The 27,437-nt window shown below is 37.3% G+C and overlaps 1 protein-coding gene across 1 annotated transcript; it reads left to right on the forward strand.

The window, feature by feature from the left end:
* pcsk2 (proprotein convertase subtilisin/kexin type 2) lies at positions 1-27,407 on the forward strand. The gene is made up of 12 exons (XM_005809541.2): positions 1-545; positions 2,086-2,190; positions 8,229-8,342; positions 8,807-8,915; positions 9,866-9,903; positions 16,001-16,077; positions 17,000-17,088; positions 17,581-17,756; positions 20,203-20,418; positions 21,893-21,993; positions 23,024-23,251; positions 26,332-27,407. The coding sequence occupies exons 1-12, from the start codon at positions 360-362 to the stop codon at positions 26,819-26,821; spliced, it is 1,929 nt and encodes a 642-aa protein (XP_005809598.1). The 5' UTR covers positions 1-359; the 3' UTR covers positions 26,822-27,407.
* Positions 27,408-27,437: the final 30 nt, after the last annotated feature.

Consider the following 27,437-nt stretch of genomic DNA (forward strand, 5'->3'; position numbering starts at 1 on the left):
AAGGTAAATGAATTACTGGGGAGATAAGGAGGAGGAAGAGAGACAGAAAGCTGAGGATGCAGCCTGCCTGGATCCACAGCACACAACGCAAGAGCAGCTAGAGCATCTCAGTGAAACACAACTTCAGTGGTCTCACCATCAGCTTCACGACGAGGAAGAGATGCGTTGATCCAGCAGCACCCCCCACGGTTCCCCCCACCCCGCTCTACATTCTCGTCCTCCTCTACCTTTTTTTTTTTTCTCCGCCCATCTCCAACGAGGAGCATCCCGCGCACTGATATTTTTTTTATTTATTTATTTTTTTTACTCCGACCGACGGCCAGGCAATTTCAAAGAGAACTGACAAAAAGCCAGACACGATGTGTGGAAATTCCCGCTGTGGGACAGCCGTGGGATTTATGGTACTGCTGAACGCGTTGCTGATATTTGCGACGCAGGCTACAGAAGGAGTCCTGACGGACCACCTTTTGGTTCAGTTGCATGAGGACGCGCAGGATGAGGCGCACCAAGTTGCAACACAACATGGGCTCCAGAGTGCACGGAAGGTATGAGGGATGCTCGGACTAAACAAAAGTGACGCGCATGCATGTGCATTAGGTTCCGTAAATAAATAAATTATTATGACCAAAAACGTTCAGAGAAAACATGTACATGTTTGGGACATTTAAATCATTTCCTATCCTCGCAATAGTTACGAGCTGTCCATTATACAACCCAGTAGGAAGCATCTTTTTGTTTTCTTTTGGTTTTTACTTCGCTCCACTTTGTAAATTTGATGACGTCATTTCCACGGAAATACAGGCTGAGGTTTGTGGTTTGCCCACTGGCCTATGGACCAAATTTATTTAGCATTAATGTCCTTTTGACGGATGAGGCCCTTAAAGGTATCCTTATGAAAAGCACAACAGATAATGCATTCTGTAACCACAAACAACCAGGTATGCTCTAATAAGCTGAACTTAAATGTCTGCTGTCATTTTATGTCACCTGCTGCCTTATTTTTAGGATGGTGTTTTGTAAATTGAACACAAAAACACAGTGTTATCGCCTTCAATCTCACCAGAAAACTGTACATCTTTATAAATATTCTGAAAAAAAATTGCAAGGGTTCAGGTGTAACATATCAAAGGGCATGACAAGCCTCCTCCTGCAGACCAGTGGAAATAATTCCCTAGGAGTATGTTCCTTGTCACATGTCAAAATAAACGTTTGTGTGAAATTGGCTGTATCCTCAGTCAGTGAGGCGTAGCATTGGGCAAAGCCATGTCTGCATGAAAATCACACTTTTGCCCTCGTCGTTTCTGTTCATTTCACTCATTTCAGTATCATCTATCTTGTAACTGTGCAGCATCGCCACCTCTGAGATGTTGCAGGGACTTGTTTATCTCCTGACATGTACTGCCACCCAGGTTATGTAATCTGTGGCTTTATTGGTTCTAATGGGAGTCGCACCATTAAACAATGTTTGTGTTATTTGACTTATCCTTGTTCATTGCCTAATTAACTAGATCAGGCCACCAAACTGGCAATGATCAACCCACTGAGATCATTAAGATTCCTAATTACAAAAAATAAGTGCAGCGTTTGCTTTGAGGCCGGTTTTTCTCATTACATTTGTTTCAGGCAATTTCCAACTAATGGCCAGTGGGAGACAAGAGTAATATTCATGCAAATGTTCATTGTATTTCAACATTGCATCTGACAGGCACATCGGAAAGGATTTATTTTGAGGATTGACCTGCTCCTTGGCTGTCACCAAAGCATAGGGAGGTCTTTAATTTATGTACAGTGCTGGAGGGGAAACTCTGAATGATGCATCTCATTTCCCTGCCTATGTGATTTATCATGGTTGATTCCTCTTCTTCAGTGCCTTAAAATAGACCCTTTGTTAAACCTAGGGAACCATTGGTCCTGCGACCCCACCGTCTTTCTCCTGCATTTTTCATGCAATGTTTTTTTGGGTGCATGTGTTTGTTTTTTGGGATTGCTGTACTTGATTGTTCTCATATCTGTTTCGGTTAATAACATGCTTATCTCTCGCTCTCTCTCTCTCTGTTTTTGTGTGTTGTTTTATTTTAAATGCAGCTTCCCTTTGGAGATGGCCTGTTTCACTTCTATCCTCAGGAGACTTCAAAGAGGCGAAGCAAACGCAGCACTCGTATCAAACAGAGCCTCCAAAAAGACAGAAGGGTGAGCGTTAATTATATCTACCCGTGTCTGAAACAGTGTGACTTTTCACTCAGTCTGTGTTTTTTGGGGGTTGTGTTTGAGATGTAACCCATTACCGAAGTTGAGAAGAAAAATCATTAAAAGTTCATGATATGGGCACAACTTCAGTGATCTCAAGAAGGTGGAGAGCAATGAGCACTAAGCAGATAAAACTGAAATAAATGTTGAAAGGAAGCAGAAAAGCATTTTGTTTTCTAGAAAATAAGATAAGTTCTACATTCTTATGTCCTTCTAAAAACCACATCTCAATTATTAGAGCTGCTTAAATGGCGAAATCATCTTTCGTTGTCTAGTTGTGCTGTATTGTGTGTGCAATTACAGCAGTTACAGCAGAAGCTGTCACTTTATGATGAAGACGACAAGAATTACAATGGGAAAGGTGTGCAGTAATACTTTAAGCTCAGCTTAACTGTAATATATTTGGTCTTTCCTCACTTCCTTTTTGCTGATTTCAGAAAATCTGTGCATCTCAAAGTGGCTTGGATTGATTCTTAAATCTTTATGAATGATCAAATTTCTCCAGGAAATAAAGTACTGTATTTTAGATATGTTTCTACTACAGAAGCCTTTTCTTGGAAGCCTTTCTGTGTGCCCTTCTTCCCAGTGTATGCAGCTTTTCCACTGCAACGGTGCCAGTTAAAAAGCAACAACATACCTTAGCATTAATATATTGCGACATTATTAAAACTATGGTTGTATAAGTATATTGAGAAATTCTGGGGGCATTTTGACAGAATCAGCTTTTCTGTCTTAGTAACATAAAAATAAAAAAGAAAATCACAACAAGTTTCTCAAAGCTCGTGGTTCTAAAGGCAAAGTAAAGTAAAGCAATCAAAAAGTTATCTCACATTTATGCATCTATGCATGTTTCTCTAATCATTTATCAGACTTTATTAACTCTAAAAGCATGCTGTAAGTCGATGTGTTTGACTTGCCAATTAAGGGGAAAATTCTCTTAATTTGACTGTGGATTAGTTATTGTAGCATCTGTAGTAACATGATAATAAATGCATCATGTACACCATTTCAGGTAAATTATTTTAAAAAGCACACAGTTCAATCAATAAACCTTTTTTCAGTTAAAATATGTGAGGGGAGTTAAATCAGTTTTATTTATATAATCCCATTCATACACATAGTGTACACAGAGTAACTCTTACAACAAAATTATATATTTATAGGGGTTTTCTTATATTGGTATGTCCAATGTAATAAGTCCTCCTATAGACACATCCCAATAGTCATCAAATTGAACCCTGCATAAATAAATAAACCAAAAAAATGCAACAAATGACATTAATAACATCCTAATCAACAAAGATGCATATAGCAGTAGCCATGTTAGATTTGCAAACTCATCAGCAGGATACTGAATTCAACAGAGGTATGACAGAAAAACACATTAATTCTTGTGTTAATTCTTGTCTTTGCAACATCATGTTTTGAACATAGAAAAATTCAATTTTATACATAAAATATTTGTAAGACATCTAAATACATGCATTAGATGTAGGGATAAGTACATATCACTGGATGCCAGTTTGTTATAACTCTGGGAACAAACTTGCTGATAATGCCTGAACTCACTCTGATGAAAAACTAAATGTGAATAGCGTTAACTTCTCCACAAAAACTGAGAAACCACATATTTAACTGAGAAAATATAAACAAACAGAAATCTTGATTCCTTATATCAAGAAAATCAAGAAATCAATATTTTGGTTTTAGGTTTTTGATGTCTTTGCAGTGTTTGCCACAGGAAATGCTTAACTTCCATCTAAGCATTTATCGTAGCATGTGTAGTGTGGCAATAGCAGGCTTTGGGTAACAACTAAGTACATACAGTAAGCCAGAAAAGCTTTGTTAGGTAATAAGCGGCACGACAAAGCGGTTACCACATTTAGATTTTCACACTGTTCATAGGAAACCAAGTAGTAAATACTGTGCAACAACTATTCAGATTTTAAATTCACTAAGACTGCTTAGCTCACAGCTCTGCCCGCTCTGAGTCTGTTGAAGGCACCGTCGCACAAAGGCAATAGCCTGTTTGAACGATGAAAGGCTGTGAATGAATCTGTTTGTTCCAGTGCAATTTGTCTTGTGTAACTCCACGTGTTTAGCTTGGTCTATGGTCGGAGGCGGTAAGAGCGTAGGTCCTGCTGCAGACAATCAACTGACCTCTCTAATTACGGTTGTGAGAGGTGCTAATGAAAATAAATGTGAGCCGCTTCACCGAGCTAATGCAGCTAATGGAAGTGAGACAACACGGACATGGACAGGTCTACATTCCAGATGCTGAGGTTTAATCAGATGCTTGGTGTGCTTATGTGGATTTCTATGAATCTCTGGACCATGTGAGGACGGACTCATCAATGGTAGTTCCTGTGACTTTATAGCATTCACAGTCAGCTCCGTAGGTTCACATTTACAGTCGAAGTAGCCTTAAAATGTTAGTATTTTAGCATGTTGTTCATTTTTGTTTTAAAATAATTTGAATTTGAGTTATTTCTGCTGTTATCGAGAATTTACACCTCGTCATGACATTTTTAAAGGCGTTTGTACAAAAACAGCAAGCCTGCTGCCAGGGACAGTTTGATAAAGTAGCCGACATCTCTGCTGTTCATGTGTAAGCGGCAAAGTATCCCCAAATGGCACTCTGACATTTTCTATCCTGATTCCAGCTTCAGATACTTGTAAGTGAAATATAACCAGCAATAGTTTCACTTTCATGTACAATTTCTTCAAAGACACCTATGTTTTGATTTCACATATTCCAAATAGTTCTAATTTCAGATTTTTGGTTTTTTTTTTGCATTTATTGGAAGTTGAGGGAATAATGTTAAATACTGCAGTAGTGGTTCTCGCTGAAGATATAAGAAAACAAAACTCAGATACTTTTTCAGTAAACTATTCAACCCCAGTAGCCTTCTGCTGTCGGTCTGTGTTGATATATTTGCTCCAAATTTACTAATACATAGGAGTACACTACAAAAGTTGAATAGTTGAAAAATTGCAAATTTAAAAAATAATCATAATCTCTTGATTCGTGTGTGATTTTTGAAAGGTGGCAAGAGTATCAGAGTTAGATACCCTGAAACCACTATGGGGTTGTTTGGAGTAACAACAGTCCCATAAAATTCAAATTATGAAAGGGTTAGCTGGCTTTACAGCTCCAGGTTGTGATACTGCAAATACAGGCTGTTTGTTCAGCCAAACAGCCACAGGATTTCAAGTTAAGATACCTGGAACACTCTGGTACAGTTCAGGTTCTCACTAGTTACACATTGGACAGGTTGCACTTAAAATAAAATACATCACAGGACTTTGGCCAATGGTAGTTCCTTCATTAGATGTGATAATGGCTGAAAATCATTTTTAAAAGTGTTGGTCAGGGGCCAAATGCTCTCCTCTGAGTTTCAAAATTAAAATACTGGAATCATATTAGTGCTGCTGATGTGTTCAGACCTTTTAGAGTGGAAGATGTCAGATGCACATTTTAGTCACTACACTCTATATCAACCCAGATGAGACACACTTTACGCCTCTTGTAATTCTGCATTGATAGCAGCTTCATGAGTTATAGTGTTCATTTGTATCATGCATGGCTGACTCGATTTGTGATTTATAGATTCAAAGATTCAACAAAAAATGTAGAATACAAAGACAATTTAGAGACAATTTAGCATGTGAACAGGAGAGACTAGTCAAACTATTTCAACTGCTCAAATGAAGTAAATTGAATTAACACATAAATATGAGTCTTCATTTAAAATTAAGCAAGATTTTCAAAAAAAATGGTGATATTGCTTTAGCTTTTATAAATTTACAGGGAATATTAAATGGCAGTCTACCTTTAACATATGCTGAGCAGCGACAACAAGGGCATAATATGTACACCATGACCAGGACTCCTGTTCTTTCATTTATTAGAATATGTTTACCCACTCCTTTTCCCACAGGAACTTTTTTTTCTTGTCTCTCCTTTTCATCCTTTCTTGTGATTCCTGTCTTGTCTGCTCAATTATGCAGCTCTGTTTTTTTAAAAATCATTGTTATTTTATTTGTAAATGTAGATATACTAATAAACAGGAGTAAGATGTAAAAGCTGGTGAGTTGGAGACATTCATATTTAAATCATGGTCAAGATCTTTCAACTCCTGTACAAGCAAAGAAACAAAGCACAAAAAAAAAAATCATGGGGGAACTAGAACAGTAAAGTATCAAAGCACTGTATTTCAAAGTGAAACGAAGCGTTGTGAGCTGGCAGTTGGCAAGGGCGGACAGTGACAGTGGTGCATGGGCACTGTTTGATGTCGTGAGTGGGAAGTATGACATGCCGTCCAAGGGAAATACCCACTCTTCCGCTCAGTGGAGGAATAAATTGCTGCTGGATGGAGAGAAATGTTGAAAAATAAGGAAAATAGTGGTATATTTTAAAAATGTAACAATTGGCAAAACGAAGAGAACTGAGGATTGACCTGCCTTTTAAAGGATTTCCTGTCTGGCTGATTTACAGCACGTATGTTTGTTCCTCCTGATTGATTATAGTGTGACTTAAATGAGACTCGCAAATGAATACACTTTGGTCATTTGAGAAAGGAGCCTTAAGTGCTGCTCTGCCTTCTTATCTGAGGTGGTAAATACACTTGAAATTGCCTGTTTTCTGAGTCACATTATGGTGAATTTGCAAGAGTAATCATAAAAGGTACACTTATCAGTGACCCATTTTTCAAGCGTGGTTTTGTAACTGTGAAAACTTACAGTCCCTGAAAGTTACAAGAATAACTATAAAATTGACATTTCTTACCAAGCATTTATGAAACATTGATTTATGGGGTTGAAAGATTGCAGGAATGTTTCATTTTGTTTTCAGTGCAGCTGTACGCACAAAGCATTCATAAATTGAGCGACCAGCAGAAACCTTTATTATCCATTGTTAAAGACAATTAGCCATTTTTTGTATTTTCTTATTTGTTTATTTTTTTGCATATGGTTGCGTACGTCCTGAAATGTCACATGCCTGAAAGCTGAGTCGGTCAAACACATTGTTCTTTTCTTCAGACTGCTAATAACAGTGTATTTCTTTTAATGTTATATATTTAAATAGTAAATAGACGTAACTAAATGTAACAGAAACTAAAGTTATACAGTGTAATGGCTGAGAAATAATTACCATAATAAGGAACCAACTGTCATAACTGCAGGCTTTCAGTTTTATCAACAAATTTGAAACATTCTGCAGACATTTGACCTCTGACTTTTCTACTTTTAATACCAACTCTTATTTTTCCTATCTCATAAATTACAAAAAAAAAAAAAAAAAAAAAAACATTTCATAGTAAAAAAGTAATGCAAAGCAAATTGTCTCCTTGAAAGTAGTGATGATGGATAGGAGCTCTGTTTTTCCTTTTTTATTGTCTGTATGTATCTATAGAGTGAATGTTTTCAACTGTGTTTAGTAATTTTCCTGTAACTTATCCACTCCTTATGTGTTAGATTCCAGTGCTTTAAGTTGGTATGGTGATAACATTTCTAATGACAAAAAAGAAAAACAAAAACTAATGCAGAGCGCAGCTGTTCATCCACCTGGGTTTCTTTGATAACTCAGGAAAGCCGTGGAGTGTTTGTGAACATAATTGCGGTGGTTTGTAAGGTTGTCTGGAGAGAAAAGAAGCTGTGGCCTTGTGGCAGGTGAGTCTGGCAGCCTCGGCTATACCTGCAAAGACTCTTATTAGATGAAGGGGAAAAAAAAACAGTTATTTGGATTGACAAGAAGCTCTTCCTTCATGGTGAGAACAGCACAATTGAGTTTTGTGATTTTCTGTGCACAAATCAACACACAATGCAACATCTTTAGAGTTACAGGAAATTCTCTTTTTGTTTCTGCTTCAATTTCCCAGCACATTTATTTCATTCTGCTACTGTTTTGTTTTAACATTTTTTTTTCCCTTTGAGCTCACTGCTTTCTTCTGTGTCATTTCTCTGCTTCTTGTACCCAGGTAAAGAAAGTCTTCGAACAGGAAGGTTTCAGTCGTCAGAAGCGAGGCTACAGAAATATCAATGATATTGAAGTGAACATGAGTGACCCTCTGTTCACCAAGCAGTGGTACCTGGTGAGTAATCAGCCGAGTAGCTGTATCCGTGCTTGCCTGACCTTTCTCACCAGCCCACATTGTTCCACGCTAATTACTTGGAATCCAGGCGTTTTCCACTCTGCTTGCAGAATCAACATTGTTACTCATTCTTAGATTAGTTTGGCCAAAACAGAGATGTGTAATTTCTGCACTTGTTCATGCCAGTGCACCCCCCCCCCCTTCCGTGCTCATCCTTAATGGCAAACATGACTTTTATGCAGCAGCAAGCTTGCCTTCATTCATTTGAGGCAAAGGAGGCACATGCTGTATCGCTGACATTTATGCCCTTTCCTGCCTTTAACCTTCATCCTCTCAGCACCGAACCAGCCATATCCAATGTTATTATTCCTTCCGGTGCATGCAAGCATCCTCTACCATAGCTAATATCCTAATGGTGGCTCACCTGGGTGCCATGACTTATGAATGTTCTCCATGTTGTCCAGATAAACACAGGGCAGGCAGATGGGACCCCCGGGTTGGATCTAAATGTGGCTGAAGCTTGGGCACTGGGGTACACAGGCAAAGGAGTCACCATCGCAATCATGGATGATGGTGAGCTTTAAGCTGGTCTTTATTGAACGGTCTGTAGCAATTGCTAAGCTTGTGCAGAGCCCTCCATTGGTTTGATAAATACAATAACTGTTTACGACTCAGACAATATTTTGCTATGATATTTTGGGACAAAATTTATGCAGTTGATAGAATATATAAATGAGATTTCTTTTTTCAGAAGAATAAAACCACTTCTGTTCGATGAAATTTTACTATGTCAGAAACATAATGATAATCAGTGATTTTATTTAACACTGCAGTTATTTCAACCTTTACCTCTTCAGCCAAATTGTTTTAACTGTGTAATTAAAACAAAATTTTAAGTTAATAACATTTATATTTGAGGTATTTTGGATGGAGAGCTCTTTCATTAAAAATGTATTAAATAAATGCTGTTTATACTGTTCAATTTATTTTATATTAAATAATTCTGAGAGACAGCAAACATCAGTGCAATAAAACTTTTAAGCTTAATGTTCTGCCTTGACATAATAAATATTTGCATGACAGGATGATCAGAAACTTTACTTTTTGCTCCTTGAGTAAATGTACATGACTGTCTGCGTTTATATGTTAATGAGTATGAGTAAATTGTTTTGAAGACATCTTTGCCTTTGACCCAGTTTTCTTATCTTTATGGCCTTTGGTAAAAACATTTTTTAGCTCTCTATTATAAAAAATTTTAACACGTTCATTTAAGTGTTAAAATAAATTAAAAAAAGGCCATCATGGTCTTTTTGTTCAAAAAAGTTCAGAACCTTTTCTGACAGACTTACTGATACATTTTGTTTGCACATTTAACCCTTTAACCCTTTAATAATTGTCTTGACAGAACCTAGTTTACAATTTTCATGGCAATTAAGAACAAATACAATTGACAAAAAGTACGCTATCATCTTTTATTTATTTACTTAGGCTCTATTGCATCACTGATTAATGTCTTATTCCAGGTATCGACTACCTACATCCAGACCTGGCATCAAATTATGTGAGTAGCTTCGTGTTGTTGAATGTTCTTAATTTTCTTTCATTCCTTTGAAGGGCTGTTAATAAGTGAAGCAAGGGTTGAGGATTTCACGGGCCTTGTGTGACTTCCCATTGGCACTGACAGATGCTCTCTGAATTGCCTGCATGGCTGCCGAGTCTCCTTGTATCCCTGGAGGACGCAGAGACAGGCAGCCAGCCAGCCAAGCTGTTTAATGTTAATGCACAGCACACTGTGGCAGACACAGTGGCAGGCCGATCTGTCACTAGCTGAGATAATGCCAGGGTAGTTGGTGCTGCATAATGTGATGTTTTATCTCTGGAATACTGATAAAACGTTAAAGGACAAGAAGGATTGTGAAAAAGAACATAGTGATGAAGGTTTCATCTGACTTCTACAGTGACTGCATCTCTGCGCGTCTGGCTGGCGAGTTTTGTTATCTTGACTTGTTGGTTTCTCTTGTTTTAATTTACAGTTTACTCACTTTTCTCAGACTTGAGCATAATGTTGTATTGACAACCCTGGAGCCTCTAGTTTTTCCTTCCACCTATTGGTTCTTGCTAAAATGCACTCTGTGCTAGATTTACTGTGCCTTGCAAAAGCATTCACACCCCATCACCTTTTGCATTACATTATACCCACAAACTTCAATGTATATTATTTGGGTTTTATGTGGAAAACCAACACAAAGTAGTGCATAACTCTGAAGGGGAGGCAATATGAGACATCGAATTAAATTTCTTCACTTAAGAAATTAGAAATCTTTATTTACCACAGTTTAATCTGACACCACAAAATATAATCTGGTGCAACCGAATGCCTTCAGAAGTTATTATCAAATACTTAGGACTTAGTTCTCAAACAACATTCCAACTTTGAACATCTCATGGCGCATTTTTCAATTTATTGGTTAAAAACAGAAAGTGCAGGCCACTACTACATTCCTACCAAGACAAGGTCATCTACCAAACTTGACAAGTCTCAAGAGAGGAGGGTTAATAAAGCGACCTGTGGTGACTCTGACTCTCACTCTTGACAGGACTGTGATTTGGTATGCCTTCACAAATCTGACCTGGATGGAAGAGATTCATGAATCAAGCATTGTTGACATGAAGCCATTAGAAATCTTGAGTTCAGCCACAAGACATGTGTTGACACAGTAAGGTGTTTCATTCAAATTACGTCAAAATTAAATTCTTTAGCCCTCATGCAAACTACTACGTATCGCAGAACACTGAGTAAAACATTTCATGTCAGCCATAACAACACAAAATCTACACTGTAGTATAGCGATACTTTTCTTCAGCAAGAGTAAAGAAGCTGCTATAGAGAAGTGATGGCGAAATGGGTGCCACTACATGACAAGGCAATCCTTAAAAAAACTGTCAAAACTAAGTCTTCAGATCAGAGTGGAGGTTCACCTGTCAGATTGTAGAAATATACGCTAAAACAATTTTTTTTGTGTAAGATTGTTTTCTCTCTGTGTGCATGTATCACTCATCACCATGTTTGCCTGGCTTTGCATGCACCCGCCTGTGAACAAAGATGAGCTGTGGCCCAAAAATAACATGCAGACTCAGCCGTGGAGATGCAGGAGCATGCTTCACTAGATTGATGCATCACGCTGTGCCGTAGATGTCTTTTGTAGGCGTGTGTGTGTGCGTGTGGGGGGGGCTGTTTGTGTGTGTGTGTGTGTGTGTTTCTTTGAGTTAGATGTTGCCCAGAAAAAAAAAAAATAGCACAGCATGACAGATCCGGTTTTGTTAACGTTGTCATGGTGTTTTTTAAACCTCCTACTATCAGCTGAAAGAGAAATTTCATAAAATATCATTTGAGCTCATCACATCTTTTAGTTCAGTTTTAATTGAACGCATTTGGGTGTTTCTACATTACATTTTGTGCTTTGGTGTAACAATCATTCAGGAAATGCTCATATTGCTTGCAATAAGCAATTCCTAACATGGTGGTTTTAATTTCATGGCACATTTACCGGTAGATGTCAGCAGGCAGAACACTGTGATGAGTTTTGGATAAAATAGATCTTCATGGGAATTTATAACAAATTGATACAACTTCCAGTATGCTCATTTTCTGCTTTTGCTTATTTTCTACTTTTATTAAGTTCAATTATTTTAATGGGTGCTAGAGTTAGATCTGTTTTCTGAATGCGGTTCAGTTATTTATTTATTTATTTCATCTCTCCACTTCCCACACATGATCAATAAATCTACTGGCTACAGAGGGGGATTTCTCAGTACCAGTAGGATTGATAGGTGACCTTCTTCTCCCTCTGCCTGCTAAATAAAACATGTGTAAGAGGAGGAAAGGAGAAATGTGGAGGGTTGTGTCACCTAGCGGGACTCTTACTGTGCAGATGGGAAGTTACCATTTGAACATACTGATCAATGAAAATAACTGAACATTAGAAGAAGTTAAAACGAGCAATGTTATTCATACAACTCATCAGCTTTCCCAGCTTCAAGATTAAGCTATCAATCGAATGGAATTTTTAATTGCCGTGATAAAATAAAGATATTAAGCCCATTCCTGATTGTGAAATCTGTCTATTAAATAGAGCAGCATATTACCCGATTACCCTGAATACCAGTAGATATTTCTGTATTATAAACCCAGAATGTTATGTATAAGCCAAGGGACTAACATGTACGTAGTACGGGGTATCACTGTACACATTTAAAGAAATTGTATAATTTTATATGTAGGTCGGATAAATGTGGATGAGAAAATTAAGAAAAATAAAAAAATATATTATACTAATTGTAATAGCATTACATTTCATCAGAAAAAGAACAAATTAACGATTTTTACCCTTTAAAAAACTGATCAATTGTCAACATGGCTTTACAGTCATTTTTGTACATATATTCTGTGACCCTTAATTTTATCTTACATAACTTTTGACCCTATTTAATCATAACAGCTATGGTGACCCTGAAGAGAAAAAGCTGAAAGAGAATAAGACGAATACCACTAATCTTAGCTGTCTTATTTAAGAAAACACAGATAATTCAGAATAAGTTTTAATCATTTACAAATGACAACCTATGTGCATTATTCAGCTACAAGAGATGCAAACTATCACAGATAAAAGCATCAAGCTTAGCGTCATTTGAACCAGTGTGCAAAAAGAGAGAAATCAGTTCTGCCATGTTCAGAAATAACTGAATGGTTTGGAGAAGTCAAATCACAAATCCAAATATTGCATGTGATTAGTATTAAGATTATTCTCTAATAAAGATGGAGATTACTCAGTAAAGTTTATGATTAGTCTCAATCTAAAGCTGACTCACTGGTTTCTTAGTGGTATTGTTTATTGATTATCCTGGCAGAGAGGTTAGGCATTACTGTCACATTCATGATGGGTTTGGTTAGAATTATGGACCAAAAATCTAAATGTTTTTATATAATGAAGTTCAGACATCCCTGGTAATATGCTGAAAGATGGCAATGCATTAGTCTGCTTCAATTTGTAGGCATTAGAAACAGCTGAAACAGAATCTTGATGATAGGACCAAGATAATCAAGATGATTGGAGGAAAACTGCACTCCCTTTCTTCTCTTTCAGTAATATCTACGAATTACCTTGTCATGCTTTCTGAAGCAATGAAGAACTTTTGATGTATTTTTCTTAGATTACCATGCCTTAATCTTTGAAGATGAATCTTAGTGGCAGTACCCTTGGTGTACTTATAACTGCATTTAGACATAAAAGAAGAAAATAGCAGCCTTACTATGGTGTGTCTGTGTGATTTTCTTTTAGCAGCCAGGGGTTGCCAGGAACAGATGAGGTGACTAAGGCTTTAATAATTCTGTACCTGGCTGCACTCATGACAGCAAGGAAAGAGAGTCTGATTGATAGCAAAAGATATGAGTTTGAGGTTCAGTAAGTGATCCATGGACATAGTCCCATGTTATTTATTGCCATGGCTCGAGACTTTTTACCTGGTTTATTGAAACAAAAAGAAAGTGTTTTTTTCTCTTCAAAAATGTTGTTCTCCACACAATGGCAATGTTTTAAGCATTTTTCTAAGTCTTTTGTAGTTGAGCTTCTTAAACATTTTAGCCTACTCTTGTTTTTTAAAAAAAATTTATTGTCTTAGAAAAGAAACGAATCAAAGAAAGAAAATGTTAAACACAATAAATAAATAAAAAAACTGTTTAGTTGATATTTAGCTCTAATACAAACAACTATTGACAGAGGCTTTTTACCTTGTCCTTGTTACCCTCCTCACATTTTCATAATATGGCAATAATAAAAAAAAATTACAAATACGAAACTTATCACAAACATTAAAAAGCATTACAAACGCCTCACAATTACACAAACAAAAATAAGAATGTATGTCAAAATAAATGTAGCAATCTAGCTATATGTCAGTATAAAAATAATTAATATGTAATTCCCATTGGTTCAAACAAGAAGATGCTGCTCCCTTCCCGTTGTGCTACTGGCTGACTTGTCTTCTCTAATCATCAGCCAGTTGTCTGGCAGAAGCAGCAGTGACAAACCAGTCTCCTAAAACTGATCTGGTATGGTTGAGTCTGCTGCCGATGGACCGAGCTGCAGATCCTCTGTTCTCATGTCCGGAAAGAATATGTGTTACATGTAGCACTAGTACAGAACCAAACACCAAACACGAGTATGTGAGTGAAAGTCTGAATGAGATTTCAAAATGTCTGGTAATTACATTCCCTGGATAAATGAGCATTTAACAGATGGGCATATTTTCTGTCTACTTTTTCTTTCTGCTGCTGTTTATTTTGATCCTTTGACTGTGAAATTAAATTCTGAGTCATTGTCATCTCAGCTTGAAGTACATGCTGTGGCCAGACATCAATGTTGCCCAGTGAAGATTTTTAATAAAATCTGGAATCAAGGAAGACAAAGTAGGTGAATTTGCTGTAATTTCTATGTTTACTAAAAACAAAATGTTAAAACAAATGTCATCTGACATGCAAATTGTCCTCCAATAACTCATACCTCATCAAAGTTATAATACTGGGAGCAACGTGAATCAGTTACAAGATTTAATTTATGTGTTGGAATAAATATAAAAAAAATCAGTGGTTAGGCTCAGGTTTCAACTAAAATCTGACATCAAAGGCACTTAAATGAAGAGATGTAAAAAGAACATCAACAGTAGAAAAGAGAAAATATTATAAGAGGTAATGCTTTCGCAATTTGATGCCACCTATAATAGTATTATGCTTTGTAGTATAGTATTTCAGAGGGAGTAGATTAAAAATCATCCTGACTGAGAAATAAGTGACCTGAAGAAGTTTCTTGATCTTTAGCACAGCATTAAAACACAACACAAAATGACCATAATTGTTGATAAAATGTCTGCAGAAAACACAAAATTACTTCAAGGAATATGAAAATGAATGTTCACAGCCTTCACATTATAGCTCTGTAACTGAATAAAGAACTAACTTTATTAAAAGTAATATCAGTATTTGTTTCTGAAGGGCAAATTCAAGGGTTTCATTCTTATCTTTGGTTTTCTTTTATCTGACCAAACATATCAAAGGATTGGAATAATAGAGAAATAAAGAAACAATCTCTAAGTAAGAAACCCAGGGACTAACCACTTCATAATAAAAAAAAATCCTTCAATGTGTGAGTATTGTCTTAATGCTGATGTTGGTATTGTCCGACCTTGGTATCGTGTCAGCTTTGGGTTACTTGTACATATGGCACTAATTAAAATAAGTCTGTTTTGTACTTATGTTGGGACAAAACTTACAGAAGGAGATTTTCTTTTTCATACACTGTGATTCACTTTGAGATCATTATCTTAGTGATCTGTGTTATGGCAACTTGCTCTGCAGTTTGGACTTTGAGAGAAAACTGTTGTTTATAAAGAACTTAAAATGGCTGCCAAAGAAAGAGTAACAGTTCACATTGAACAGTACTAACAACTATACTAAAAAAAAGAAGCTTGTACCTGTTGTTTGTAAGGTTAGGACTATACAATGTAATATTTCTCACTGCCCATCTCCTGTTCATTTATTGCTTGTTTGTTTGTTTTGTCTTAGCATTTCTATTTTCATAAATGCATCACTTTGGTAATTTCAGAATGCCGATGCCAGCTACGATTTTAGCAGCAACGACCCGTTTCCATTTCCACGATACACAGATGACTGGTTCAACAGGTAATGCCCGTCCAGACAACCCTCCTGTTTATATACACATACTGAGTGTGTTTTTATGTGCAAACATGTGCGCTCTATCTGGAGTCTGCTTGCTCTGCCCTATTGATTTTCTCTCCACATAGTTCTATTAAGACATACTGCAGCAAAATAAACAGCGACATTGTCCAGCAGCGAGACAAAAGAAAACCACATTGCTTATTTTTAGTCACACAAATGGCTGCATGGAGTATGTAAAAAAGAAAGCTCCTAAGTCAATTTACTCCTCAAAAGAAATTGCGTATACTGTACTAGTAACCTTCTGTTACTAAAGCCTGATCAGACTCCTATTTCCTAGCATAAATATGCAAAAAAAAAAAACATGTAGATAACATATAACAAATACTGTTGTATTTGCACATCTGCTTCCATTTGCCTTGATGTATATGTGTCTGCACCTCTGTGTCAAATTTAGCAGGCGGTGCTTTGGTTTAATAGCAGTTGCTGACTGCAATTCTCGCTGGCTAGTCAGCTGGTTGTTATAAATAGCTGCCTGTCTGGTGCAAGGCATGCTGGGAAAGAGGGGTTGACTCTGCAGTGTCCCTGTGGGGGTGAAAAGAGATGGCAACATTACACGGTGAACACAAAACACAGATGTGCACAGGCTATTCTGTTAGACATCAAATATTGTAGTTTGTTGCAGGACAAATGTGAGTTAAATTTCAGGATTAGAGGGTTTATGGCAACAAGATTCTTTAACTTGATCATTTTGCTATAAGCAGTCTTGTTAAAGTCCGACGTAGAGTCTGCAGCAACCAAGGTTACAGCTGATCTGTGAAATCTTAGCTCAGACTTTTCCAAGAAGATATCATTTGCAAATTTATGCAAATTCATGCAAATGCTCACAAGTCATTTCTTTCCTCTTTCTTTTTTTTCCTGTCACCAGTCATGGCACACGATGTGCTGGGGAGGTCTCTGCGGCAGCCAACAATAACATCTGTGGTGTGGGAGTCGCCTACAACTCCAAGGTGGCAGGTGTGTGTCATGTAGAAACCTGCACATTGAAGAGAGAGGAGGGCGACCATGAAAAGATTACAACGTTAAATAATAGCTCTGATAACAGTATGATGACAGCCTCAGAGGTCTGATGCAGGTGATTTACAGAGACAGGGAAAGCACAAAATATAGGCTGTTGTGGGGAAAATTGTGCCGAGTGGTGTTTATATGGTTCATATAAATACACAGAGGTGAAAATTATTCACATTGTCATGGTGGAAAACAAAATTGATGCATAAAATTGAGATATGAAATAAGCAGGTTGAAATTTGATTTGAATGTTGGTGACTGTTTTTATCTTCTTTTATTAACATATCATGTTTTTTTTTGTTTCTTTTATTTTTTTGTGCAAATCAAATGGTGAAAACAGAACCGTCCGTTTTCCTCAAGTCCTTATTTTATATTTCACTGCTGTCTTCTTCCGCCAGCAAAAATGACAAACTAATAAAAACAAGATTCTTGTCCTTTTAGGCATCAGGATGCTGGACCAACCTTTTATGACTGATATCATTGAAGCATCATCTATCAGCCACATGCCTCAAGAAATTGACATATACAGTGCCAGCTGGGGACCGACTGATGATGGCAAGACTGTGGATGGACCGCGAGAACTTACATTGCAGGCTATGGCTGATGGTGTCAATAAGGTATAAAGGAATCAACCAGATGCTGAGTAGCAGCTTTCTTCAGGCTTATACAACCTAAGATACCGGCATAGGACATGTTAATAAATAGATTGAAAATATGTTGATCTGGTCTTCTTATAAGACATTTGGGACCTATGGATATTGACCTACTGGGCAATATATCATGAAGATTTGTCTTTATTAATCTTATCTCCTGTTTGTAACACATACTGTATGTCACAGACTTTTTCAAACTGTCTCAAAAGCTGTACCTGCCAGGGTTGGCTGACAATCAATTAGTGTATGCCACAATATCAGATGCAATGAAGGTGAAGCTGCAACACTGAGATAAACCTTGTGTTTTTGTCCACAAACTTCATACATCAAGGCAGCTAATAGGACAGGGGCATACATTTTCAGAAACTCATCAAATAGCCGGATAACTATTCTTGCGGAAGACATTTAACATTTATATCATATTATAGTACGAAATTTGAATTGAAAGATGAAGAAAGTGTCACTAATTCAGCTCATCTTTTTATTTTAGCGTTAAAGCCGCCATGAATTTTTAATGCACTAGCATGCTGGTGTAGAAACGTTTCCACTGAACTCTGTGTTGCTTGTTAATGCTCGGGACATTATTACATCAATTTTTCATTTAGCAATGCTCTTATTGAAATCATGAATACAGATAGGAAGTTGTGCAGATACACAAATGCCTTGCTCGTATGACAGAAAGATTAAAATATGCACACTAAATACATTTTCTCTGCACAGTCATCATGCTGAGAACAAAGAACACCTATTTTAGATAAACGGTAGTAACAACAACATTATTAGAGGTAGTAGCACTTGATAGTACCTTAATCTAGCACAGTACAGTAATTTTTATAGAGACTTTACATGGACTTCCATTCATTTTTACATCCTAACCCTGTGCCTTATCCTAAACCAGTAACCAGTTACCAGTAACTGCAAACTTAATTTAATTCACACCTTAGTCCTAAACCTAAGCCCTAACACAAAAACAACACCTCTCAGTCAGTCCCCACAATGTAGGATGTGTTAGGAAAATGGTCCCTACCGTGTATCAAATACAAGACCACACACACGCATACACACCCACACACACTGTTGTAAAGCTAACAGCTACACTGCCAATTACTTGCTTGATTAATCTTCATGCACCATGTGCAGGCAGGTGCAAGCTGGTCTGAAACAACTCCATCTCAGGCAGAGTGGCTGAACAGAAGCACAACTCAATGAAGCAAACATCACTTATCGTGTAGGCCCTCTGCAATCTGCTGCTTACAGAAGATTCTAATGATCACTTACATAAGTTTCTGTGTTGGCTGTACATGATATGCCCTGTGCAGGCGAGGGAAATTAGGAAGTACATTATGTTCTAGAAGCACCCAAACGAGACTGTGTGGTTTTAATCAAAAATAAATAACTGTCCTGGGCAAAAATTAAAACTCTTTATCAGAATTGGAGCCGAAAGCAGAACAGTAAAATCCTAAAGCACAGCATTTAACTCAGTGTTGCTCAAACCTCTCTTTTTATGCTAACAGGACACTATGATAAGGGAGGGAAAAAGCACTTAATCGTCGGTCTTGTTGCGAAACCATCAGCCTTTTGTAGTCACAGATGCAGCAGAGGGAAAAAAAAGGGATACTCTCTGCCTGGAGAGACTGTTTGTTGTTTCCTTTTTTAAGACACTGACATTAAAAAAACAGTTACAGTTTCTTTCCTACAATAGGTCATATGCCCTTTTCACCTTGCCAAGAACAATTGACAATTACAGTGCTTTGAAAGACGGTTCCGCAATAAGATTTCTACTGCTTTTTAAAATCACATTTAGAAGTTTTAGATTATCAAACTAACTGTATTGTTAAATATTACCTGAGCAATTTCATGAGGATTTCTTTTGCAAAGAATTAGAGCTACCCTAATTAATCTGATCCTTTGTAAAAATATAATTATTTGCACAAAACACAGTCAAAATGTTAATAATTGGGTCTTTTTTTTGTTTTGTTTTTTACTTGTTTAAAGTGAGTCACACGTTACATACAACTCTTTCGTCCTTCATGGTGCTGCTGTGTTTTGGAGTCACTACATTTGTGACAGATCTCATTAGGTAGCTGTGTGATTAGGCAGTTTGTTCCGCAATGTTGGACCAGAGAGGCTACAGGCAATTTTTCCAGGAACAATTAACCAACCACCACCTGGCGACAAGAGAGTTTTGATTGGATTGTAGTGTATGAGTAATTTAGAAAAAAATGCACCAAAGAGGCCAGTTTTAGGCACTTTAATAAACACAAGATGTTTAAAAATGCTGATACTGGTTGTATAATTACAGTAAGATTAAATTCCCTTTTTCTTGGTCATCACTTTAACTTCAAGAACCCCATGAGAAATAAGGAGTAAATTTGATGTATTTCTGCTTCTCTGCGTGATGTTGTTTTAGGGGCGTGGAGGAAAAGGAAGCATCTATGTATGGGCGTCAGGCGATGGCGGTAGCTATGACGACTGCAACTGTGACGGCTACGCCTCCAGCATGTGGACCATCTCCATCAACTCTGCGATCAACGATGGCCGCACCGCTCTGTATGATGAAAGCTGCTCCTCCACGCTGGCGTCCACATTCAGTAACGGGCGAAAACGCAACCCGGAGGCTGGTGTTGTGAGTGCACTCAGATTTAATTGTGGGCATTTCACAAGAGTGACAATAAAAAAGCCAGACTGATAAGCAGGAATTCCAGATAATACTTCTAACATTTAAAGATGATTCAACTTTATTTCTCCGAAGTTCTTCACATGACTATCTCTAAGGATCCTCTCACATTTTCTAAAAGATATTACTGCATTTAAGGACTGAACAGTTATTTGCACATTTTCTGTGAGCACAGCATATCTGTATTCCAGACCCTTCAGGAGATTGAATGAGTCCAGAAAATTGCTAGATGACTGAGAAAAATAGTGGAGGCTTAGCTGGAGGTATAGCTCTTTCCAAGAAATAAGCCTGACATTCAGATTTCTATTTTTGTTTTGATGGGGTGGGGTTAGGCACAGAAAATAAATGTTAACTTTAAAACTTCATAACAATTTTCACTCACAATGTCTACCTACCATCTTTTACAGCTGTATCATTCAGTTAGCTCCATTGGCAAACAAAGCACACGACATAAGAATCTGTTTCCAATACCAGAGGAAATGAGAAGTTTGCAAAATGGTCCTCAGAAATATATATCAGACTTTGATCCTTTCTATTTAGATACTAATTTGTAATACAATTACATCTAAGTCCACACATTACGAAGCGTTATAAACCAAGATTTTTTAATACGCCTGTTTACAGAGGCTGCTGTGTTTGAATGATTATGCAAATCACCTTTGGCTGTTGACAAAGCGCAATCTTCCCAAGGGGTTTTTCTCATAATTGCAGTTAATCTGCTGTCATTTTTTATTAAGTACCATATTTAGTAAATAAATAATTCTTCAGTCTGATTGTGCAATTTAGTCTACTCTCACTCATCATACTTTGAATTATACAATTTAGTAGCCACAAACAAAATGGTCTCCAGTCAACAGCTGAGGATTACACTTTACTTCTGGTCAAAATAAAAGTTGAAGCTCATAGAAATACCATCTAATGTGTCTTGCTAATTTATTAAAATCTCTTGAAGTCTTTTTTTAAATTTTTTTGTCCTTCCACAACTACAAAATTCATTGCATTGTAGTGTTAAGGACTTCATTTCTATTTAGCACCGTGGAAACAATCCTTGTAGAGTTGTGACCTACATCAGCTTTATACATATGAAGTATAACATTTTGCCCAATGTTTTTGCAGATTAGGTAAAAATCTGGGACTGGGGCCAAGATTAATTGTCTGAGCTTCAAAGCAATCATTGATTATTGGTTATTATTTGTTGAGATGCATCTACGAAGAAACTGAGCTCCAATATATAGAAAATATTAAATTCATAGCCTCAGATTATATCTATGTTAACACACAAATCTAATTATTCTTTGCACATTCACAAAGTATGCTTCTTTAAGCTTTAAATTTTAAACAACCAGCTTTGCAAGTCACTACATGCATAACATTTTTAAAACTGATTTTTATTTTTTCTGCTACTATGATTTGATTATTTCAGGCTACTACAGATCTGTATGGAAACTGCACTCTGCGTCACTCTGGAACATCAGCAGCAGCACCGGAGGCAGCAGGTGTCTTTGCTCTGGCTCTTGAAGCTAAGTATGTGCTCCACACTCCCTTTTCACATGCCTATCATAATTGCACATATTGATTTAGATGGACTGTCTGCATGAAAGAGCATTAAGTTGCCTCATTGAATGATGCTTAGCTTGAGAAGGTGGCAGCCAGAATGTACAATCTCTGTATATGATATTTGGTTATGTTTCCCTTTATCCCCATCTCCCTTCATCTTCACATTCTATATTCCTGAGTGACCAAACTCTTTAATGGTAAAATATATCCCTCCTTCTTTACCAGTTGTACATCACTTGTTACAGAATTCCTTATTTTTCGCAATTGCAACTTAAATAAACCTTTTGTGTGACGGAAACTAATAATCCTTGGATCAGTTAACAGATCACAGTAGAAGATTGAAAAAAAAAGGACTTACTGCATGGTTGAAGAAGAAAGAGAGACTTTGTCTCATTATGTCACAGACAATAGGGATTCATCACAATCCGCATATGGCAAAAATGTTATCTAAGAGCTAACAGTGATACCAAACACAAGGACAGTGGAGATTTGTTATTTGATGTCAAATCTATAATCTGAACAATCACAGCATTTCAAATCCTGAGAGAGACCCAGTCATTCTTTCCTCTCTCTCTCTCAGGACTTTGCTTCTCACATTAAAGGCTGACACGATTCTCTAGGCATTAACTAACACCAGCTGATGGAGCTGTGTAAAGACGCACTGTTTGCTCAGCACACACAATAATGATGTTGCTGTCTGAAGACCGGATGCCCAGCTGCAAATAGCTCACAAGCCTTTTTACTGCCCAAACACACTTGAACCGTAGAACAACACGAGTCTGCCAGAGTAAAGCTGTCACTAAAAACAGCCGCAAAATTTACAGAGACACAGACAAAGGCAACCATCCAAGCCTAAAACACAAAACTGACATTGAATGCTTTTAGCTATTCTATTTTTATATTCAAAATGTTGTTTTGTTTTTTTTTCCTGGAGGAATCTCTCTGTAAGAACACTCTGCTCTAAATCTTCCTCCGTGTTTTTTTCTTTTTATCTTAGCCCTAACCTGACATGGAGAGACATGCAGCACCTGTCAGTCCTGACGTCGAAGCGAAACCAGCTCCATGACGAAGTCCACCAGTGGAGAAGGAACGGTGTGGGTTTGGAGTTCAACCACCTGTTTGGGTATGGCGTGCTGGATGCTGGGGGGATGGTGAAAATGGCCAACGAATGGAAAACGGTTCCAGAGCGTTTCCACTGTGTAGCTGGGTCCATCCAGGAAGTCCAGTAAGTTACTTCTTTTAAATTACTATTTAGATGACAGGTTATCATAAAATGCTATTTCATTCTGCACATCTTCAGCTTGCAACCAACCTTCCAAGATTTTAGAGAGAAAAACCCTGCAGACTGCAGGAGAGTCATTCTCATCTCATTACTGGGTAATCCCCAGTACGACCTAATTGAATAAAACATTCATAATTAGAGTATCCACTTAATAACCCTGTAATATTTATATCAGCTGCTCAGTCTGTTTTGTCCTGTAAACAGGGTAATTTAGAAATTTTACATTTGTTTGTCACGATAAAGTATTTTAGCATCTTGAAGATATTCAATGACATCTGGTACATTTTTTCTTATCACACTCAGTCATACTCACATAACACTAAAGCCCCCCAAAATATTCAATTGTCCAGAATACATTTTACGTCCTAATTTTAGGAATTTTTTGAAATAAAGGTAATGCCGATCACAAACTGATTTGAATCAAAGCACTTTTATGCTGATTTGACTTATTTTTTCATCTCCAACGTGCCTGTACAGTGTGGTCACAATGCATGAATAGAAAACTGATTTTTAGTGTAGACATGCTGATCGCCCAGGGAGAAAAATTGCCCACTTCCAATCTCTGCCTGATTTACTGGTGAGTCTCTAAATTGAAGGATCTGTATTTAATTTAGGACAAACCAGTCCAGATTTCTTAAAGTATCATAGGTCATAGATTGAATGATTCAACATTTTCTGTAAGAAACTGTTAGTTAGCCCTTTAATCCTGTGCTGTTTGGAAGCAAACTTCAGTATTGTTTTGTTTCATGACTTAGCCAAACTGAAAGCTGAGGAAAGAGTCCATTTAGCTTCATTAGCTGGTCAATTAGTGTTTCACAAACAATGGATTGTGATTCAATTAATTAATTGTTTAAAGTGTTTAGGAATAATCATGACAGGCAGATGCATTAGATGGAATGTAACATCAAGAGCAAGGAATTTTATTCATTTCTTTTGTTTTTTTTTTTAACGTCTTTTTTAAAGCACTTACAGTAACCAATGGGGGTGCATTCTGGGCTTTATGATATTACAAGACAATATGGAACATAAACAACAGAAAGATGGGGAACAAATCCAATTTTGATCGTTTTTGTCAGCATGCATGGATCTGCTGAAATGTCTGAGTTCTTTTATTTTTCAGTTTGTGCCTCTCCACAATGTGTTTATAAAAAATTTTGGAAATGTATGCTCTGCAATAAACTAGTCAACAATATTTCTTCTTGAACAAATTCTGAATTACCTTATGGACAAAAGTATTATTTCAGTTCTACATTTGACATAGCGCTGAAGAGAATGTTGATCTGAACATTTGAAGTTCCTGTTTCTAAGACACTTACCATCTTATGATAATGGTGGAGAGGATTTCAATTTTTGAACTCAAACATCTATAAAAATTTTCTTTATATGGCAAAGTTTACTGGGAAGGAATACCAGAAATGACAAGTCTTGTTTAAGCCTTTCAATTGTGTCTTAAAAGCTGATTCACTGGCACTTTTTTTTTTTTTTATCAGTTCTCTGTTTCTACAGCAGCACTGCAGGGCTTCTACTGCCTGTATTGTGGTGGATCTATAATTACAACAATCCCACCTCTGTTGATAGCATATTATCAGAGAAGAGCAATAAACACTGGTGTAGCCATGCTCACAAACGCTGCTCAGCAGTGATCTGATAGCTTCCCTGGCTGTTTATGGCTTACTTAGTTAGAGGAAAACTTCTCATTATCAGCTGTGCTGGCACACAGAGCACCGCAGAGCAGTGTGGTTGTTTTTAATCTGGAAAGATTCAGCCCTTCAGAGGTACCCCTGTCTTCACTTTGCGGCTTTGCAATTACTCTTGCTTATTGTCCAACGGTACATGTGAAAATGCTCATCTAAAAATTATTCACATGTAATTTTACTATTAAAGTAAAAGCATATGTTTGAATGGCATTTTTATGAAAAATCAGACAGAAAAGGTGATTTTGGCAAATTGGAGGTTAGTAAAACAGATAAATATCCACAGTTTTCAACTTAAATACAGTTACTTGTTGAAACACCAACATAAACATTCTAACTTTCACTGTCCACCACAAGAATTGGTTTGAGGGTAATTAAAACAATATATCAATAAAATGTTTTCTTAGTCTTTACATTGTGAGCTGTCAATAAAATATAAATGAACGACAGAGATAATCTCATGCTGCTGTGTGAAAGAGCAACTGCAGAAAATGATAATTGTGCAATTATTTTAACCTATAATTTAGTCTAAATTTAAAAAGCAGTCTGTTTATATGAGGAATTAGCATTATTTACTTGACTAGTAATACTAAATCAGCTATTGTTTTGTGTTTATTCTTGAGAATATAGATCCTTGCATTAACTCTGAGATTTCATAAGGACTCCCAACATATCCAGAGCCAATATCTGCCATTACAGACAAAGGCTGAAAGCTTGAAATTTTTTAAATCATCTTCTGTCAGTAACAGCATCCACACCAAAGAGTGTTGACATCAATGTGGCCTCATATATAGCACTCAAAATTGTGCTAAAACCTAAGGTTATCTTTAAGTCCTGAAAAGTTGTTGCTTGCTGTGTAGCACCTTAGCCTGAGACTTTAGTTTTCATACATATTTTCTTTTCTCTGTCAGCTCAGCTCAGTTTTGTGCTCAGTTAATAATTTTTCTTTGTGGTTTCCAACACTTCTCCTTCACTTTCCTTTTCTTGTCACTTTTTGCCTGTTTCTCACTACCTGGAATGAGGCCTCAGCCTCTAATAATGGTATTAAACCTCTTCACAGCCTTTGGCCACCATCTTCCCTGCTGTGCTCCTACCCTGTCTTTCTGTCACCCAAAGAGATGGGAAAGCAGTGTGTTTTCTTAATCAAAATCACAGACACAAGCTGAAAGTAGGATCCTTTTTAGACTTATTGTAGTTTCTGTATACATATAGTCTTAGCTATATGAATTTAGCCCATTGTCTGTCTTGTTTCTTTTGGTTCTGCTTAATTTCTGAATCTCTTTCTCAAAAATTGCCTTTAACCATTTATTTCTGTTTCTTGTTTTTAAGTAAATTCCAGTCTGGCAATAAGCTGGTGCTAGCCATTACCACTGAGGCCTGTCAGGGGAAGGACAACTTTGTCCGCTACCTGGAGCATGTCCAGGCTGTAGTCACTGTCAACGCCACCCGCCGTGGAGACCTCAACATCAACATGACCTCACCGATGGGCACAAAGTCCATACTGTTGAGTCGAAGGCCCCGGGATGACGACTCCAAGGTCGGCTTTGACAAGTGGCCCTTCATGACCACCCATACCTGGGGGGAGGACCCCCGTGGCACCTGGGTCCTGGAGGTGGGTTTTCGGGGCGATCAGCCTCAGCGGGGGGTCCTCAAGGAGTGGACTCTCATGCTGCATGGAACACAAAGTGCCCCTTACATAGACCAGATTGTTCGTGATTATCAGTCCAAACTTGCCATGTCCAAAAAGGAGGAGCTGGAGGAGGAGCTAGATGAGGCCGTAGAGAGAAGTCTGAAGAGCTTGATGAGTAAAAACAACTGAAATCAAAATGGCATCTGCATGTTGCCAATTGCTTCACTTTTCCCTGTATTTTCAGTCTCGCTCTCTGCCCACAGTATCACTACATCACTTTGTTTTGTTCAGTGTTTCCTCTCTTTTGTCTCCTGCTCTGCCTCTCTCCTTTCTGCTTTTTTGTTACCAAGAGTTTCCCTCAGACACCTTTGATGAATGTTTCTCCTAACAATCATGACAAAAGTATATCCCTCCATTAACTGTTGTAGAGAAAGCAAAACTATATCGGCAGAATTTGACATTGCAATGAATTGTACATATACCAGATAGACGCCAGCGTTTCATGCTATCGCTTTCATGCCCTGCACCTTTCTTCTGCCAAATGTTGTACAGTTTTTTTTTTTCTGTGACTGTAAATGATTTTCTGTCTCATTCTACTTAAACTTTAATTTCATCGCAAACATAGCAGTGATACTTCTTTCCGTCTGTATTTTTGTGGTTTTTTTGTAATCAAGGAAAGGAATGTGTAATTTATTTTGCAGAGTGCGGTCATGAGTTCATATTTCATAACCTTTGACGTATATGCTATAATAAACCTATTCAGCTATTTATTAAAGTATTTGAGTGTTTTGGAGCACATCAACCA

Source organism: Xiphophorus maculatus, chromosome 22 (assembly GCF_002775205.1).
Source record: "Xiphophorus maculatus strain JP 163 A chromosome 22, X_maculatus-5.0-male, whole genome shotgun sequence".
Lineage (NCBI taxonomy): Eukaryota > Metazoa > Chordata > Actinopteri > Cyprinodontiformes > Poeciliidae > Xiphophorus > Xiphophorus maculatus.